The sequence below is a fragment of the Haliaeetus albicilla genome, chromosome 8, assembly GCF_947461875.1.
Source record: "Haliaeetus albicilla chromosome 8, bHalAlb1.1, whole genome shotgun sequence".
In the NCBI taxonomy this organism is placed as follows: Eukaryota; Metazoa; Chordata; class Aves; order Accipitriformes; family Accipitridae; genus Haliaeetus; species Haliaeetus albicilla.
In genome coordinates this window covers 11,642,284-11,663,227 of record NC_091490.1, presented here as the reverse complement: position 1 = coordinate 11,663,227, position 20,944 = coordinate 11,642,284, and the positions used below count along the sequence as shown (strand labels likewise).

Genomic DNA, 20,944 nt, shown 5'->3' with positions numbered 1-20,944 from the left:
ACTTGGAAAATGATTGGAAATGGGAGCCAGTCCTTACTGGATATGTGCCTTTTTCTGTTCTTGTGAGAAACCACACAGTTTTGGCTATGTGATAAGCCTCTGGAAAAAAAAATCTCAGTTTGCACATGTTCTCAGGAGGGCAGCTAAAAGCTCCAGAGACTCTGTCTGCAGTAAGCATTCTCAACCATGGAAGCACAGGAGGAAGGCAGGGCTTCCTCCATGCTTGTATCCCTGCTCTATGGACCAGTGCAGCACTCCACACAGAACTGTTTCCCTCCTGTGCCCAGAATGATCCTGCCTGGGCATGACGGCAGTACGGAAGGGGATGCAGTCTGACTCAAAGCAGTCAGGTAGCGAGTGCCAGATGGGAAATGGAGCATGGGACTGTTAGGCAAGGGGACTGGAAATAGCAGCTACGGTCACACCAGAGGAGGAGTCAGGTGGGTGTCTGGGAATAACCAAGTAAGAGAGAAGAACAAGAATCTCCATTAGAGAAAGACTAGAGGAAAAACCAAAGAGAAGGCTAGGAATGGTATGAGTCTGGTCCTGGGACAAAGCCATAGTGGGGAGCTGTGAAGCAGGAGTCAGGATCAGGTAGGACACAGGTGATGTAGTTGGGGCCCAATGGCTGATGCTGGGGGCAGGTGCAGTAAAGCCTATAGTAACTACAGCCTTCTGCTCCCAGCACCAGGAGTGGATCTCAGGGCTGCTGACACCCATGGGCATCTGTGAAACCTCCTGGCAAAGAGTTTCTCTTGTCCCATTGCAGATCCAGCTCCTCTTAAGGAAGATGACCCACTACTATCAGTTCCCATCAGCTGAAGCAGCAGAAAGCTGTACAATGGAGCTCAAGTTTCTGACACTGCTAATGATCCATGCAAGGGCCAGCATCATCCCATATAGTAAAACTCATTTTTTTTCAGTGGACTGAACCTTCCCTCCCAACATTTACAAAGGAAATGCTAAGGCTAAAATGTCAAGTCTGTAATAGCTAGGAAATGCCACATGTAACATGCAACTTCAGCACTTAAGCTGGCCAGTCCAAATGAATGGGCACATGATTGGAATCTCCCTGTCTCTCAGATCTCTGTGAAACAGGAGGAAAACCCAACCATGTTCATAGTGAAGGAGGCAAAAATGAGGTTGTTAACACTTGTGAAGCATTAAGATGACAAATGTTGCAGAAAAGCCATAGGAAGGAAGGACCTTGTCTCTTCCATAGTGTACAGTAATTAAGGTTTCAGACACAAACTGAAAAAAGATAGGAAAATGAGGAATATGGAAAACCGCCGCATTCAGCTAGCAGTGCTCATTCTGGGTGTTGACTGTGTCAGGGCACCAAGGAAAATAAAAATGTAAGGTGGCATAAAAACTGCACAGGAACAAGCACAGTGAAGTTTTAGTCTACAGTCTGATCATGGAGGTACTGCTACTACTAAGTATGTACCAGGATACGAAGCTAAGATTACATCAGCATCCTGATGTAACGCTCTTTTTGGGTGTGCAATGATTCAAGCTGTCCCCAAACAACATAATTCCCAATGCACATAAAACATCCTTGCCCCAATGTCAACAGAGATGAAGGCGAGGGATAAGGTGGTGAGTTTTATCTCAATTTTGCTAGTTCTGTCCTATGTGTGTGTCTTTACCATCTCTGTTCTTGGTGTTGCTTTGAAGAAAGGTTAGGCCGCTTTACTGTGTATGCCTCTTCCTGGCTAACCTATACCAGATGTATAATGTACTCCCTGCTGAATCTGGCCTAGAGACTCCTTTGGGAGTAGTCACTGACTCTGGGGCTCATCTGACTCCTCGACTGGCCCATCACCAGCACTCCCTCTCTCTAGTCCTGCTTCAATAACTGCATGCTGCTTTTGAGTTCCTCTTTAAAAATAGGTTCATCAAAAAGGCTGGAGCATGATCCTAATAACTGTCTTCAAAACAGTGATTGAATGCTCTGTGCAATTAAGTTCTTTCAGAACTGCTGCCTGCCATTTCCTATCCCTTTAATAATTACCTCCTTTTTCTTAGGTACCGACATGTTTTTCAAACTGCTACCTGCGTGAGGTAGCTTTCACAAAGCCCATCTGTTAATTCTCTGCTAGCAAATTCCTTAAATTAAAGTATCAAAGAGGAAGGGAAGTGGATGCTTCCTAAGCATGGTAATAAAAGCAGTAGGAAGAGAACAGTATGGCTCTCAGGAGGCATGGCTTGCAAATTCAGAAGTTTAATAAAACTCCATACCTTGACTTTAACAGAGGCACTTAAAAGTACCATCTCTGGCCAGTGCTGTGATAAGGCTGAAGTCAACACAGGACTGGGACATCATTGCTGACAGTTACGTGCCCCCTCCTGTGTCCCTAACTTTCTTTTCAGTTTGAAAGTACTAGGCTGCATCTGATCTACCCCAGTAACCAGTGTTGGAGTGTTCCCTCTATTTAGGTGTCCAGAGCTTTGCCAAGCCCATTATTAAGTGATGAGGTCTCCCACCATGTCCCCAGGGAGATTATCCCACAGCCTACCAGACCACATCGTTAGGAAAACGTTCCAGATAGCCAACCTAAATTGTGTTTAATTCAATCCCATTACTCCCAGCTGTACCATTTGGACCACCCTAAATATGCCCATATTATTCCGCAGAAGGAAAAGGATGAGAGCTGGTTTGAGTTACGTTTGTCTATCATTTGTGGTAGCTGTTCTCCTGCCATCCTCCTTGCATGAGACTGGAGTTCATTTTATGAAAGGAGGTCAGTGCACCACTGGCTCAAAGAGCTCTTGTACCCTGAGCCGCCTGGGCAGTGTGGCCAGGACTCATCTAGCAGAGCAGGGAGCACACAGCCAGTTATGCAGCAAAGTCAACTGTGGGATTTGCTTGGGGCTGTGTAGGATGATTCAGGGATATTTCTACCTTTGATGAATCCTGGCTGATGCTTTGGAATAAGGGATTGCTGTATTTTTTTTAATGTTTCTGGGAAGGTGTATGCAGCTTTGCTGAGGAGGTTTCTAGCATGTAACTCCCAGACTAGGGTCAAGAGCCAGCTGCTACCACTTACGCCTGCTGAAGTGTGATCAGCTTGCAACAAAAGGTGGCTTCAACCCAAGAGAACTAGTTTTTTTTCTAACCTGGCCATGGAAGCTTGAGTCTGAAGAAGGAAAAGTTACCAAACAGAACAACACAGCCAAAGCGCTGATGAAAGGGGGAATATGGAAACAGACTTACAGGGCCACACCAAAAGCTTGGCACAAGATACAGGAAGTCTTGGGCAGGGGAAAGGAAGTCATGGCATGCTTTCACAGCAAAAAAGAGAGGGGCCAGTTTACTACGGGACCAGCCAAGGTCAGAAGAGACATGCTGGGCTGGAAAGACTCCACAGTTCAGGAAATAAGTCATGAACTTCGCAGACAGATCCCAGACCACCGAAGAGAACCTGACCCCCAGCCTAAAGAAATTCCAAAATGGTTAGGAAACTGAGGCAGGGAAATGAACTGAGGCTTTATTATTTTTTCTTGCTCAGCATAATGGTGTATTCATAATCTACCTGAATGTGTCTTTGCTAACATCAATCATACGTTTCTGAACAGTTTAACTAGAGGGCCCACAGACTCATTAAGAAGTGGATTTAAGCTTTGGAGAGGTGAGCAGTAGACTCTACAAGAATAGGCAAATGAACCACAGGTTACAGCTCCGTTACTCTCCCTGCAAATATATCTACAGACCCTGAGAAATATTCAGACAAGGATGACAAGGACAATCAAGCAGAAAGAACGGGTTCCATACTAAAATCAACCAGACTAGGATCTGAACCCTGGAAGAGACTACTGAAGCAGATGTCAGTGAGGTCAAAGGGTGATATTTCTGTTTGATATAATCTACTAAAGAATTCAAACATATTCCTAGTTCCTAAAATATTAGCTAAATCTACACCCCACCTCCTCATAGTTCATGTTGCAGGTTAACAACCAAACGTGACCTGATTCAGTTCTCCTAGTGATTCATGCAGATGTGTAGATGTGGCACTTAGGGACGTGGTTTAGTGGTGGACTTGGCAGTGCTAGGTTAAACGGTTGGACTCGATGATCTTAAAGGTCTTTTCCAACCTAAATGATTCTATGATTCTATGCTCAGGGAAGGACATCATGAATAGCGCAGATCTTCAGTGATAGGGGGCAATGAACCCTGCAAGGGCCACTGATTCAGACTGATGTGACGGGCAAAGCCATGAGTAGGCACAGACTCTGGCATACAGGGACCAAGTGCACAGTGCACAGAACACTCACTGGGTGTTTCCTGCAGTATCGGAGACTTGCGACTGCAAGATCAATACTTTGTTTTCATGAGTCTTTTTTACTTTTAGTTTCAATTTAAAGGAAAATTTGTCATATGCATAGCTGACAATAGGTTATGCTATACTATGTTAAGTGCAAATCCTGCTCTGTATCAGGACACTTACAACTGGGAATCCACCCATCAAGACAAAGCCAGCAAACAAATCCTGATCTGACTAAATAACTTCACATGGAGCCTGCAAAGGAACTCACTTTTGTCCTCGGTCCACACCCTAGAGCAGGGATCTGCCAAACCCCAACTATAAATATTCATTAAAAAGCCCTCTGCTTGGGATGCAGTCACTGAGACAGCCATTTCCTGCCCATTATCTCTTAGGGCAGGAAATCAACAGTTCCACTCAGGCGGTTACCACCGAGCCCTCGCCACGCACACTTCCACTGGATGGCTTAACTTTGCCCAAATGAGGGCCATGTAGTTGTAACCTCTCTGAAGCCCCAAAATAGCATTTCATAGCAGTAAAGCAGATCTGAACGTAGCTGCCCTTGTATTTAGTTCTGAGCAAAGCAGCTCCTAGTATGATAATCCACCTCGAGCTTTTGCTTGGAGCAAGGTGAATGGGAGCACACTGGCACCGTGGGTTGGTAGCATCTACAAAGAGAAGGATGTCTGCATGATCAATAATTTGACTGCATCACCCCTGACACTGACAAAGATTCCTAGTCAAAATAATGGCTCCTTCTGCTGAGGACAACTTCAGGCTGACCTAATTGTGGTCTCTGGGAAAAGACTGTCTCAGCACCCAATCTTGTTCTTTATAACAACAACAACAGAGCTTTTCTGCCAACTTCAGAGGAGCAAGTCCCTGAACTATTCTTATGCCAAGAAGCTGTACTTTCCATGAAAAACAAATCCTAGTATTATAGGACACCACACTGTAGAACTACCACAGTTTACTGGCACTTCATGAAGAAGCAGGAGTAAAATCTTGAGGAAGAAATTCTAAAAATTATTACAAATGCACTGTAAATACAGCTCCTCTACTTACCTTTGGTTTCCAGCCTCTGATCGCTTCCAATCAAACAGTCTTTGATGTCTGCACCCTTCTCTATCACAGCGTTATGACAAATAACACTGCCCTGAAGACAGCACCTACAACATAAACACAAAGTAAAGCAAGAAAATAATTTAAAATGACAGGTACAAAACAAAGGTATCCACCAGAATATCTAATGAGCCTGTTCTGCTCTTTTCTCAAAAACTCCACTATTTTTCTCCCGATCCTCACACCCTGTTGCTGGAAAAACTGAAATGCCAGCTGTCAGAATGGGTTTTCAAAAAAGGGTTTCCAGTTTTACCTCCTGTTAGAACAGCTTTCCTCCACGTTTTCTTAACAGAATAAATACTGCCAGAGGATTTCATAGACAGGACACTGGCCTGGAACTTGGGACCTGGATCAAGTCTTGTATTTTCCACAGACAGTCTGGGTAACTGCAGGGGTGGCTTCTCTGCTCAGCTCCCCAGTTAAAAAGAGGAGCAACAGCCCAGTCTTTCCCTGTGAATTTTGCTGAGAAGTTTCATATGTTCCGGCTTGCCAGGCACTAAGAAAGGGTGGCAAGAAGAGGCAGATCGATACCTCAGCTGGTTGGCTTTGTTCATGTTACGTTCAAGCACCCAAACATGATTACTCTGCAGTACTAAACCAATGAAACCCACACTGGACCTGCTCTGCCTGTCTTGGGTAATGTCACACTCACGTAGCCTTTGACATCACGAAATCCGAAATGCTACATAGGATGGAACTTTAGCAAAAGCCACCTTCTTCCAAAACGTGTTTGAATCTGTGATAACCAGCTTTCAAATCTGCTGATCTGATTGTCCAGATAGGAAAGAAGTTCAGAGTCCAAGTGCTGGCTTCATAACTCCTCTGCTGAGAGATGCTGAGTGACTTACTGCATTGGTCCGAGCCCCTCTGTGCAGTAAAATGAAGTTGTGAATCTTTACTAATATCCGTGATGTGTCCTGAAATGCTGTTCACTTAGCATCATGAGTAGTGCTATATGGTATTAAATGTAATTTCTTTCAAAGCCACAGAGAAAAAAACAGCTACAGTGCAAATTATTTGTTTCCTTATTTTCACATGTGCAAAGATAGGTAGAAGTCATTGAAGGACAGAAAAATTTGAAGGTGCCCAGCTAAGAAATGTCTAAAAATACAAAGTCTAACACCTACCTAAACCAACTGATTGGGAGGAAGGTATAAGTGAGATACATGTAACCCCAGAGAGATGCAGGTAATCTGCTCCCCCATATTAATCCTGCTGTGAACCATGGCATTTCATATCTTCTCCCCAGTACTTCTGCTAATATTAATTACAACAATTGTGGATATTCTTGCTATCCTCAGTCGAACAGCTGATCACTGTCTGAGGTTTTTGGCTTCAGTGACTTTCTGCATGGCAAGTTTCACAGTTGAAGGACCTGCAGCCATTCCGCACCTTGGTCACAGGCATCACCACTACTCATTGCACCAGTGAAACACAGCTGCACTGCACCATCCGGCTGGCTCGTGGTCAGAATTGTTACCCTGGAGTCTGAACGAGCAGCATAGAGGGGTTTTGGTATCAGGTCAAAGCCCTGAGCCTCCATTCTGTATTGAATGGAGAGCTAGCCAGCCATGGTCCTTAGGAGAAGACAGAAACATCAATCCTCACTCCAGACTGCCGATCCTAAAATTAATTCCTAGTATTTTCCTGCTCACACATCACTATTATCTAGTACACAGTATACAGAATTTGCCATTAAACATATTACAATTCTGTTGCTTGTATGAGCGCAGAAACCATCTGCCCCACAAAACCAGCGTTAATTCTGCAGGAGTAAAAGCAATAACACCGGACCTCAGCTGTAGTGGTTAGCAGTTACGACCCCCCTTGAACAGACTGTCCCCTCTGAACAATTATTCTTTTAACTTGCTTAAACTCCCCCTCCTCTGACCTATAAGGAGGCAATATGAGCAATTATGCTACAAGTAACCAGCTCAGGTTGCCTTGGCAAGGTTTTTACTAACATGTTAATAAGATAAAAGCGGCAAAGATACACAGCAGACCCCTGCCTGCCTTTGCTCTCACACTGTCACGATCTGCTTCCTTTCCAATAGCTTTGTGTGTCCGTGCAGCGGCTCAGGCCATCATCTTGCACAACAGCAGTCACTGAGAGCGAGAGCAACTCTGCATTTGCAGCCAGGCTAGGCAATGAATCAGTGGAGGGAGGACTGCCCACCACTGCCATCCTGACTTGGCTTTCAACAGGACTAGTGAAGGCGATGGGAGAAGTTGCTCATTTCCCACTGAAATGGCTCCCATCCAAAATGCACACTCCAAAATACCTCCCCCTCCATCGCTTCGAGCCAGTCAGATGAGAGCCTTCCCCTGCAAACTTTTAGGTTCCCACCATCTATCACTTCTTCTGAGCACGAGAGCAGCCGTGAATACACTACACCTCTCGGCATTATCGTCCCACAGGAGGGTATTCCCCAACAGAGAGGGGATTTAAGCTGTCGGTCTGGAGTTCAGGCTGGAGAATACTGGATGTGTGTTCAGAGCCTACTTGGGGATAGTTTTTCAACTCCCAGAGAAAGAATAGCATTGTAAGCAAGAAAATGCTGATGACATTAACATCAAAGATAAGGGGGGTTCCTGCCAAACCATTTGTTGGGAGGGACAGGCCAGGGAACCAAGATGAACTTGTCTGTGCCAGGTGCTCACAAACCAACCCTTCCCTGGTGCCAGGGTAAAACAAAACCCAAGAACTCCGCCACCCCGGGAGTTTCTTAAAACTTATAAACCCAACCAACTGCAGAAGTTTTAAAAAACCATACTCAATGCTCAGATTACCCCAATCACACAAACCAGCAGCGAATCCGGCTTTTATTGCTCAAGTGGAACAAAACTTCAAGAGATAAAAACACAATTTGTGGGTGTTCCCTTCACCCGCTGACAGATGTAACACAGCTATTTTGAAACCACTTGTAAATGCCTTTTAAAAAAAAAACCCTACGTTATAAAGCCTGCCAAGAGAAGTATTTTGTGTGTTTATTTAATTCTTACTATTTTTTTAAGTTGAAGAGTAAGGAATAAACTTTTATTCTCTTACAGGGTAAATATCACATCTCAGGGCACTCTGCTGTATTCTTCTTGGCTAAACAGCCGCTGCGGTTCCTGCCTTGCTTGACAATTAGGTGCTATTAGTCCTCAAAGGTGCTCTGACAGCATCCAGCTTCATCAACACGGTTGTGTGTGCGCATACATGCACATTTGATGTACTGGTTTATAATGCAAACCATATTTATTTTTTTTTCCCCGAAAATGTAGTATATTTTTAAACTTTTCAGCACAGTGAAAACGGATATCTTCTGACCTTAAAATCCAAAGAGCATGTTCAAACCCACAAGAGGAACTAATTTGGGGCATTTGATTTATGGCTGAAATTTCAATTTGAATTTGTTTTAAGTGTAATCACAAACTGAAAGTCTGGCAGCTGGGTGTTTTTCAGAAAATAAATAAAAATATTCAGTGTGCGTCTGCATTCTAGAGAGAGCATTTTACAAGCCCAGTCCTGTAGTGGGAACAGATGTAGCTAAGACATTAATTTGTTGTACAGGTACAACGTGCGAATGGAAGCATACGAGAGAGTGTGCATGTACGTCTGTGTCTGTGCACGCGTGCACGTGTGTATGTTACGTGCCTGTATCTGAGAGACACAGAGGCTGACTTCAGGGTGGTTTTTTTTGAAAGTGAGAGAACAAGAGCAAAAGGAGTAGTGGCCAAGGAGGCATGGGGGGATTACAAGGATTTAGGTCTTTAAACTGCAGACCACCTAACAAGATCACTCTGAAATGCCACTAATTTCAGTTAAGGCCACAGACCTCCCTTCCTCTGCCCTCCCTCTCTCCCCCATTGTAAACAACTAATCCCAGCAGAAAACAACAGAGAGCAAAATGTACACACATTCTGCAACATTCCAGGTCCTTCTTTATCTTTTATTTATTTTTCTAAAAGGTCAGCGTATGTATGGAGGGAGGGGGGAGGGGAAGAAAGCCAAAAAACCTCAAGTCCATCTCTTGTGTGGGCTTGAAGGAAGCTGGGAGAAAGCAAAGTCCAAGAGCATACAACATGGAGCTTTTATAGCATAGCAATTCCTGGACTCAGCTTACTTTCCCCTCCCTCTATTTGTGGCAAACTCACATAGCTTTAAACCAAAGGACAGGGTGGTCGATTACATCTGAAAGAAATGTAAAGAATTGAGAAAGAATTCCATCTCCTGTCGAAATTATAAATAAGGAAGTATTAGTCCCAGAGACAGGCTGATTTACACAGCCCTGGAACTGCTGACTTTCAGCCTGAGTATCAGTCTATAAATCAAACTCTTAAATCAAGTGTGTCAATTGCTGCAGCACTACGATACTTAGGAAAAGCAAGGCACCTACCACTGAAAGCAGGAAGATTGCCAGGGGACTGAGGTGCCGTACCCTTCTTAATTTTCTAAAGTGTAAATCTGAGATCAAACATCCTTGGGGGGAATGGGAAATCAAAATACGCAGCGCTCAGCACATCGGGAGCAGGCTGCAGGAGTCCAAGACACAACCCCCTAATTACAGGCTACCCACTGATTATTTAGGACTCTGTGATTAAAGTGATGAACGCTCCTGGGAGAAAGGGGCTTAAGTAACGGAGGTCAAGACCTCAACTGCAGCTCTCACCCTAGTTGTGCAAGCTTAGGAAGGTATGAATGTCACAGGTTTGCCTTACAGCAAATCTCCTGAAATGCCAATGGAAGTTATCCAGGTCTGCTAGTTTAATCCAATTGTGCCAAAAACCCAACATAATCTCTGTTGGGCAGCAAAGCAAATGAGGTGTCTAAAATGCAATGCTTAAAACTATACACTCACGAGGAAGAAAGAGCCTGGAGCACAAAGCTTAGGACAGCCTGTTGGTACTGCTCCGCCATGCCAAGAAGTTGGGTCTCTTGCTCCTCCAGATGAGCTATGAAACGGAAAGACTGATTCAGGAGTTAAAAGCAAAGGGTGACATGCCTCGGCAACTACTTTGCTGACTGAGGGGTAACAGCTGTGGATTCCCCTGGGAGCAACGTCCCATTCTGCCCTGACCGAGAAGATAACAGCCACAACAGGCACCTTAGTAACACTGAGAGGTGGCAAGGAGGCGGGTAGAGCTCTAAAACCTACCAGCAACCCCTCAAGGAATCCCCCGTTAGCCGGTGAGTCGGTGGCTGGGACACGTATCACAGGGGTGAGGCACAAAGACCATGGGAAAACAGGGAAGAGGCAAAAACACTACTAGGAAACTTGAGAACCCGAAATATTGCCTTCACCAACACACTTTACAGACCAACACATTTTTACACCAACACGCTTTTACACACTAACAAACTCAGGGCACTGTGAATCTCATGTTATATGCTCAAGTAAATACCAAAGACTACAATAGATGCCAGCACTACGTGCTATAATTTATAGATACATTTCAAAGCAAGCATTCTTAAGTGAATTTAGGCTTTGATCTTCTGTTTTTCCCCTTGGGGGTAACAAAATCATTCTACCAACCCCCCTAAATTCTTCACCCATCTCTGAGGGTGTTTTCACTAAGGAACTTGTTTCATGTCTCTCTTCTAGCCAAGCTCATCACTGTGGTATGGCTCCTTTACACTTCTTCCCCACACCCTAAACATTTTGCATTACATATTGCATATACTTGCCAGCACTCGTATTTTCCAGTGAAAGTTCAACTGACCTTAAAGGATTGCCTCAAACCTACCTTAATGTGTTTTATTAAGTGAAACTTAGGCTGCTGGGGGAGGTCGCCTGGAAGGTTGTGCCTCACCTCTGAAACTTCAGTTAAATCCAGCTGATCTTGGAACAAACAAATTGGTGGCCTTTTATGTAGCTGCAAGCTCGGTTTTGCACACTTCAGCGAAAGTATGCTGCAAGGAGTTTTACACCAGGAAACCCCCACACACAGGAAAACTGACCTCCCTCTGGATTCTCTTTTGCAGAGTGGGAGGGCCATGTCCTGCGTGATTTTACAGACACTCAGCGGATGCCCAGGAAAAGCTATCAATGTCTGTGTGAAGGTAACGAAGCAGAAAAATTATATGTTCACTCCCGTCTCTGGGCTTGCTTTACTTTCTCACTAGCTGGCACAGTCAGACTGAGCGGGGTACCTGGCACGCTAGAAAGTAGCTGGCACAGTAGAAATACACTTTCTCTGGGGTTTGGGTTGAGAGCAATTCTGGGTTGAGAGCTATAGCCCTCCATAGGACATTACTGGTTAAATCAGCTTCTGTATCATATGGGCTAGGTTGACAAGGAAAAGTATTTTCTAATGTCACCCTTACAAACTGACCCTGGCTTCACAGAGCCAAGCTGAACTTGTTCAACACCACAGTCCCCTTAGGAACTTACAGGCATGATTCTGGCACAATCTGATAATTTCTTCCTTTTCCATACCCAGGATGGGGAAGATTTTCAAGAGCACCAGAGACACTCACACCCAGATTCTCACCAAAACCCAACAGGCATCAGCTGCTTGTGAAAAATCTCCATGCTCTTTGATTAGACCCATGTGGCTAGCAGAAGGCAGAAGCTTATTTATAGCTTTGAAGTCAGGCATAACCTTGGCCACCTGAAGAAGCATATCAGCAGAATGAGAGGAGATGTTTTAAAATGCCACTCTTCAGAGCTGATCTGTGCTTTAAGTTCCACATTTGATGTACAAGATGTTTGGAAAATTGGGAAGAGCTCCCTGCACTATCAAGGAAACATCTGCATTTGAGATTAAAGAACAGGTGATTTATCTAAGACACATTCATGTACCAGGAAGCTAGCCAGAAGAAAACTTTTTTTTTGAGGAGCTGCTAGTAATAACGGTTCAGACAACATAACAGGTACTATATGAGAAATATCCTAAATACATTAGATAGAGCAGAATTTTACTTCAGTTGAAAGTAACTGAAAACTAGCCCTGCAAGTAGCTCAGCTGCTTCCTGCTCCCGCTTCCTGCTCAATAGTTTCCTAGTTTGCCCTCTCTTCTTCAATTTATCTTCCTGAAAGCAAACTCCGCCAGCCAGACATTGTCTCTATTCAGTATCTTACACAGCATATGCATTGAATTAAACCGTAGAATGAAAATTACAGTTCCTGACCAAAAATGTTTACAGTTTAAAACCAAGAGGTGTGACAGAAAGGACAGAACATAATTGCTACATAATCAAGAGAAGTAAGAGCCCTTTTTACAGGCAAGGACTACACCTAGCTTTCTTCATACATTCATGTTTATCCATATCCATGACATACTTTATCCATATATACGCTTTGTCCATACATATTTAAGCTGATCACGTGCTTTTTCTGAATCAAGTTCTCACTTTTCACGTGCTTTCTGCAATATCTATTCTAAACTCATTCTTCTTTCCCGGGCTAGCATAGGGCAGGGGGGGCAATCGGTGGTGTGAGACAAGTGTCCAGAAGACAACAGCCATCTTAACAAATGGTTCAAGATACAAAATGTGTGGAAATCCCAGCATAAGCAAATCTTTACTTCCAGCTTTGCAAGCTATGGTGCTGGAAACAACTTCATGTCTTCATTCCTTCTCATGAGGGAATGTACTGTAAAATATATTTTACAATTTCAACAAATGTTGCCTTGGCAATAGGATCATTCCTTTGTACTGCCATTATCCAAGGGGAAAAAGACTACTTATGCGCTGAACCCCTATAAACGCTCAATTCCATCCTGGTTTTAATTAGAACTTTCTTCAAACTGCTGACTGTTTCTACATCAGGTGCTGATTTGGCACTATTGAGGAAACAACCAATAAACTTCACAATCAATCTGCAGTTAGTAGTCAATCCAGCTCGGCTTGCTTGTTGTTTTCTTCCTTTGTACATTTTCTCATAGAAAGTAGCAATAAATTGGAGACATGTGGTAAACTAGAGTAGCCTTTAACCAGTCACATACGGTCTCTCTCCAGTCCCCTCACTGAGTAACACTACAGCATCTGTGCCATCTACTTTCACACAGGTAGCTAGAACACCTTTAACAAAATCCAACACATAACTGACTGTCTTCATATGACTGAATAAGGAAGATGCTGGTTTTGGCTGACATAACATTTTCGGTGCCAGATCTTCCTCCACAAATCTGGGTACTTCAGTTCTTCATATAAATTTTTAATCCAGCCTATCCTTTCTGCCCAGGGAGTCAGAACTGCCCAAGGTTTACCACATCTCCTTGCGGGACTTATCTAACTTTCCCTCTGTCTTCAATATTCACATCACCTCCCTGCAGTTTTAGTAACCTGCAGTGTTCGGCATCACCTCTCTTGCATTCCAAATTCCCTGATGCTGCAATGCTCTGCAGTTTGCTGCCATCATGTGCAGCCTGACCCGAAACATATCTGCTTGTCTTTTAACCCCTTCCCTTTCCAAAAGGTAACCTTAGCAGTGTGTCGTATGGGGAATTTCAGCAGTTCTTTTTGGGTAGTATGTTTTTATGTAGTTCCAACAACACGCTGTAAGCTTTACAAACACAACAAGGGGATGAGTTTATCATTCAGTAGTTCCTGCCCTTGCACGCACACACACAATAACCTCAGTCACATCTGCAATCCCAGTCTTACAGTTCCTGAACTGAGACTGCCCACGGCATCAGGCTACCTGGCAACTGTCTGCTGCAAACTCCTTTGTGGAAGGAACCCTCTCCTTCTCCCACTGCTACTCCCAGTTTGGGATACAGCTTGAGGAGGAATCTTTTGAGACATCGCATCAAAGTGTATCTACATGACGGACACCAGGATAAAGACACTGTTGTACAGTTGAAGGGGGAGCCTTGCAGGTTCCAGCCAGAGAACTGTTAAATGTCAGCAATGTAAATACCAGAGGAAGGCAGTACCTGCCCGTCAGAGCTTGCAATTCTACATCCCACAAATTACACCTGTGCTGGCAAGCCCCTGTGCCACACAAAGCATCTTTGACCAGAGACTGTGAAACACTCGGGAGGAGAGATGTGTCTCTGTGCATTACAAGTGGAAACAGGGAAGCTAAAATGAACATTGGAACAGCTTCCCAAGGTGGTCAGTAGACCTTGAATTGTTCCTGACTTTCAAATGAAGACTGACATCTAAAGCCAACAGCTGCTGAGTTCAACTCAGCAGGTAATGCCTAAAATTCTCTGGCCTGTGCCAGGCAGACGACCATACATTTCATTTATCTTTTCCATTGTCCAAAACCAATCATCCCCGATGAGCAGTTTTTCTGATAAAATTATAGGTGAGACAGGTTGAGCTTCCTTGGTTACTCTGTGAAGATCTGGCACTTCCTAGCTGTGGAGGTGAAATCTTGATGCAAATCTTGGGCCGTTTGCATCTTGCTGTCACTCCCTCTGATAATCACAGCCGCCTATTTATGATTTCCATAAAAACATCATTTGAAGCAGAATGCTTTCCTGTATTTCCTTGAAAAAAGAAAATCAGCAAAATACTTCATTTCAGAGACTAAATCTGCCACAGAGCCCCTATGGTACTGACTACCAGCATGTCAACAAGACCACTTCAAAGCATGCCTTACTGTGGACTCGATATTTATCTGAGCTTTTCATGCTTGCCTCCTTAACTAACCTCTAAGTAGTCCAAAGATCAGATATTTTTCCCTACTATAGTCCCATCTGTTGAATCTTTCCCAGGGATACGTTCATTTTCAATGATCAAGGAAGAAGGATATACTGTGCACATGACAAAATGGCCAAGCTCCTTTCAGTAAGCGTATACAATGAGATAACTAACAAACAAGAGGTTTCAAAATCTTTATCTCCAGGGTTGGAATAAAGGATTCAACTGCTTTTCCTGTTAATATTACTTGTAATGCTCAGAGTACTTCAGCACAAGGTCCTGTATGACCAGAGCAATTAGATGTTCCTGCTGCCAGAAGCTAACAAACTAAGTAAAACTACAAGACTGGTAAAAATAAAGCCAATGTTTGAAAAAAGAAACCCCAACAAACCAACCACCAACTGCCAAAACAAAAGCCAAAACAAGAACCTGAAACTAAATTCATCCATATCTATGTCTCATTTCAAGGAAGCTAAGCATGCCTAAGTATACCAAATGAAACACAGTTATCACGCTCAGGTCAGCATAATTCATTGCGAGATTGTCTGCAAGCCCCAACAGCAGTAATTGCTGTTCTATGAAGAGGTCAGCGTGGAGTTAGAATCAGAAAATCATAGAATCATAGAATAATTTGGGTTGGAAGGGACCTTTAAAGGTCACCTAGTCCAAACCCCCTGCAATGAGCAGGGACATCTTCAACTAGATCAGGTTGCTCAGAGCCCCATCCAACCTGACCTTGAACGTTTCCAGGCATGGGGCATCTACCACCTCCCTGTGCAACCTGTTCCAGTGTTTCGCCACCCTCATTGTAAAGAATTTCTTCCTTATATCTAGTCTAAATCTACCCTCTTTTAGTTTAAAACCATTACCCCTTGTCCTATCACAACAGGTCCTGCTAAAATGTTTGTCCCCATCTTTCTTATAAGCCCCCTTTAAGTAGTGAAAGGCTGCAATAAGGTCTCCCCAGAGCCTTCTCTTCTCCAGGCTGAACAACCCCAACTCTCAGCCTTTCTTCCCTTCCATCCCTCTGATCATTTTTGTGGCCCTCCTCTGGACCTACTCCAACAGGTCCATGTCCTTCTTATGTGGGGGCCCCCAGAACTGAACGTAGTACTCCAGGTGGGGTCTCACGAGAGAGGAGTAGAGGGGGAGAATCACCTCCCTCGACCTGCTGGCCACGTTTCTTTTTATGCCGCCCAGGATACCATTGGCATTCTGGGCCACAAGCACACATTGCTGGCTCACGTCCAGCTTTTCATCTACCAGTACCCCAAGTCCTTCTCGGCAGGGCTGCTGTCAATCCCTTCATCCCACAGCCTGTCTTGATACCAGGGGTTGCCCCGACCCAGGTGCAGGACCTTGCACTTGGCCTTGTTGAACCTCATGAGGTTCACATGGGCCCACTTCTCAAGCTTGTCCAGGTCCCTCTGGATGGCATCCCATCCATCAGGCATGTCAGCCACACCACTCAGATTGGTGATGTCTGCAAACTCGCTGACGGTGCACTCAATCCCACTGTCCATGTCACTGATGAAGATATTAAACAGTACTGGTCTCAATATGGACCCCTGAGGGACACCACTTGTCACCGATCTCCATGTGAGCACTGAGCCAATTGACCACTACCCTCTGGATGTAACCATCAAACCAATTCCTCATCCACCAGTGAACAGTCCACCCATCAAATCCATATCTCTTCAATTTAGAGAGAAGGATGTTGTGGGGGAACGTGTCAAAGGCCTTACAGAAGTCCAGATAGATGACATCTGCAGCTCTTCCCTTGTCCACTGATGTAGTCACTCATCACAGAATGCCACTAGGTTGGTCAGGCAGGACTTGCCTTTGGTGAAGCCATGCTGGCTGTCTCGAATCACCTCCCTGTCCTCCACATGCTTTAGCATAGCTTCTAGGAGGATCTGTTCCATGATCTTTCCAGGCACAGAGGTGAGGTTGACAGGTCAGTAGTTCCCAGGGTCCTCCTTTCTATCCTTTTTAAAAATGGGTGCAATGTTTCCCTTTTTCCAGTCACCAGGGACTTCACCTGGCTGCCATGACTTTTCAAGTATCATGGAGAGTGGCTTGGCAACTACATCAGCCAATTCCCTCAGGACTCCGGCATGAATCTCATCAGGTCCCATAAACTTATGTATGTTCAGGTTCCTCAGGTGGTCATGAACCTGATCTTCTCTGACAGTGAGAGGGACTTTGCTCCCCCAGTCCCCGTCTTGCAGTCCATCCACTTGAGAGGTGTTGCAAGAGAGACTGCCAGTGAAGACTGAGGCAAAAACGTTGAGTCCCTCAGCCTGCTCCTTGTCTGTCGTTACCAGTTTGCCAGTCTTGCTCATCAGGGGGGTAAATCTATCAGAGACATCACTTTTCATTTGCAAATGGCACAGTCTCCCTAATTCTCCTAACCAGCTTCAGTCAGTCTGCCAGTGTTGCAGATTGCTCCTTTGCAAGCGAGCTATAATTAGGGGCCTCCTGCACCAAAGACATAGCAATCCGGGGACCCTGTTGTACTCTATCTACCACCTCTAATGCAAACAGAAAAAACAGAAGGGGCATCCCCAAGCTACTATACAGACTGAGGACATGTACAGCTACTGCAGGAGCATTCAGATATACAAAGTTTTCAAGTGACCTATAATTTCGGCTCGATTAGTAGATTTTCTCCAACTATGTAACTCAGTGCAGTCATTTGTCACTGAGCTCTGGGGAGCCATCCAGAGGGAAACAAGAACTGTTTCCCTGCTGCAGCCTGTCACCTGGGCAGTCAGCATCTCTCAGCACTTGTGCTGTTGTATAAATTACATCCCTCCCAGCTTGGTCAAGTATGTCCATCACTCAGCACGTATGTAATCTTCGCTATTTTATTGTCTCATTGATGGAAGAATTAGCTGCACAGCGGGAAGCACATTAAGAAAGGACTACCAATTATTTTGCCCATGTTACTAACTTCTTTAATCCCCTGTAATCTCTTCTAAGGGGGGATTCATATCTACTCAAATCACTTCACAAGGAGACATATATAACGTAACAGAAGTCCTACACATCAGGGAAAACAAAAAACCCTGCTACTGGTCCTCCAGAGTATCAAACACACCACCCATTGCTGGAGAACGGACCATAATTTGCAAACAGTATGCAATGGCACTGTCCGAGCTAACCCCAGTTCCTGGACCCATTCAGTTGGGAAGACCATCATCATTTAGGTCATAACCTCTGTTTCTCCAATAATGAGCCAACCACAGCCTAACAATAGGAACCTCGTTTTGTTCTAAGCACCTTGTGGTGTTCCCATCTGCCCAGAAAGAATCTATTTATCCATTTCAGAAGCTGGTATCAAATGTGGTGAGGCTATTCAAAGCCTTTTTCTGATTAGGGGATGTAATTTGTGGATCTTGAAGCCGCAGGAACTATGGTACAGGATCCTCAAATCACATTACAGGAAAACCATCAAGAGATAAAACTTTTTCACCTATTTTTTTATTCTTGTTTTGTTTGGGTTTTTTTTTCCATATTGACATAGTGAATTGAAGCTGCTGATCACTTTTGCAGTTGAGATGGAAAAAAAAAAAAGAAGGGTAGGATTCAACCCAGAGAAGCTAGAGGTGATGTAAGTGGTAATGGAATTACCAAGGCAGTACCATGTATAATCATAGCTCTTGATAAATGAACTTAGAATGCGGAACAATTTTTGCATTTGGTTGTCCCCAGTCTCCCAACTTCCAGAAATTATTTACCTGATCTTTCTTTCTTCTCTGGGTTATCTAAACAGCTTTGTCTTTTCCATAATATATGCCTTACTGCAGTGTTCTCAGCCTACTGCTTCAAGTTGGTATTATTGCAATGAACACTGCTGGCAGTAGCCTTCAGTTACCACTCACATTTGACTAGGGCATTAATATAGTCAAAATACATAAAAATTCTTCACTAAGTTACAAGCAAGACTTCTTTCAACAAAACTCAGTAGCTAGAATACTTCTGTATCTCACTACCTGCATATAAATGACTTCATACCCCTCTAATCTTAAGACTTACCATGATGCAGTAAGAAATACTTTATATCAGCTCCGTATCTGTGCAGATCTACACAATATGAATTACAGTATGCTTTGAAATAAAGCTCCACAGTCTATAGTCTTAATTCTGGCTGAAGAGGAATAATTACAAATTTGACTCCAGTGCATCAGTGTGCAGTAACATAGAGCAGCTAAAGGGGGTAAACCCCTGGGACTATTAGGTTTTTCACTCAGTGGTGGCTGTATTGTTTTCACTGAGAGTGACTAGGGATGACATTGTTTTCCAGAAAATCACCAAAATGTTACCCCGAAAGTTAGTTTATCCCTCTTAAAAAAATAATATATCACCATCTTTATGATGCTTGTGGAATTTTGTGGAATACTTAAGATAACGAGCTCAATTTAGGATTTAGAAGAAAATAATACTATATACCAGTGCAGACAAACTCAAGCTGATTTGGGACTCTTCATAAAAATAGCACTACTTATACACTTAGTTGCTTCTGTGATTTAATGGTAGAGCCACTCACCTCATATGCAAAACCATACCATTATGACTGTGGCATCAATTCATTAATCAAAATGACAGAGGGTCTCATGATCTAACGAGAGAGGTTCCAGTACTTCTTATGACAGCAGTGCTTGTGATACAGCCATACTGGATCCATTTGCGATTGAACTGGAAACCAGCTATTTTCTATACTCAACGGAATTCTGATTTATGATGTGCTTGAAATTACTGTGGATTTCTATTAAAGACAAACACTTGGCAGTAAGGTACCATACTTACCTGTAATTTAGTTATGTAACAGTAGTATCCTCCATAGACCCCACATCCTTTGGGGTTTTTTGTTTTTCAGATATGCAACTTTCAGAGCCAACTTGGCATTTTTTAAGAGTTTGGCCTTTTTCCTGAGGCCCTAAGCAAACCTCAAGCCATGAAGGAGCAGGGAATTTATACAGGCCTGCACAGACTCAATCAGCAGTTTCCTTTCCACTGACATCCACAGGAAGCCAGCATGTATGGAAAGATGGGGGCATGCAGACATCAACAATTACAGATAGGCCACTTTTCCCACATTTGGAAATGTACAGCTCAAGGCTACCTATTTAGTTAGTGTCTTTAATTCATGGGAAATCTCTGCTAGCTGGCAGATTTTCTCTTTTAAAAAATTATTCATTTTTTCTATTACTCAGCATACGCATTAGGAAAGTAAAGCTGCAAAGATGACAAAAAAGGGCCAAAGAAAATGACATTTTAGGTGAAACTGTAATGTTCAAAGGCGGTAAGAACATTTCTAGTTGGTAAATGTACCACTTTAAAATATGCTTTGTGTCTCAAATATTTTAGGTATACTCATAAACCCAGCCACTAAAATAAAGCTTGGAAGGATGACGCACAAGCTCATACAGATACATCCACTTAACTTACTTACACATTCTGAAGATGATATGATCTTCTCTAAAAAGAAGAAATTTATGTTCTAAGACTGCAGCCCTCTCATTAATTCATTTCACTTCTGCATTTGTAGCCTGTTTATAGAGACTTATTTCTGACTCCATCTTTAGAAACACACCACTGGTATCAACTGTTCTGGCTGAGGACTGCTTACAGGACAAAAATTACTGACTCAGAATCTATCTAGAAAAAGAAACCGCAAATTTAGGGGACCAAGATACAAAGAGGTGACATACCCTTCCTCAATTGTAACAGAATTCATGATGATGCAGTTTGTTATCTTAACTTTGTCTTTTATGGTACACATGCTGCCAATGATGGAGTGTTTAATGGATGTCTTCTCCCCCACTTGCGTGGATGACCCAATGATGCTGTCCGATCCAACCTGGGGAGGAAAAGCAGAAATTGGCACCTGGAGCTCTCCAACGTGTTCTCCATACACCTCTTCCAAAGAGCACGTCTCAAGCACTCATCAACAAAGTGTACCCTGCTCCAC

General features: G+C 43.6%; 1 protein-coding gene across 1 annotated transcript in view; it reads right to left on the bottom strand.

Moving 5' to 3' along the window:
* The window catches only part of EIF2B3 (eukaryotic translation initiation factor 2B subunit gamma), a 104,566-nt gene that overhangs the window by 6,451 nt on the left and 77,171 nt on the right, over positions 1–20,944 (bottom strand). Inside the window, exons 10-11 of the mRNA XM_069788880.1 lie at positions 20,685–20,833; positions 5,331–5,434 (exon numbers count right to left, since the gene is read on the bottom strand). Coding sequence (XP_069644981.1) covers positions 5,331–5,434; positions 20,685–20,833 — 253 coding nt within the window. The remainder of the gene's footprint in view (positions 1–5,330; positions 5,435–20,684; positions 20,834–20,944) is intronic.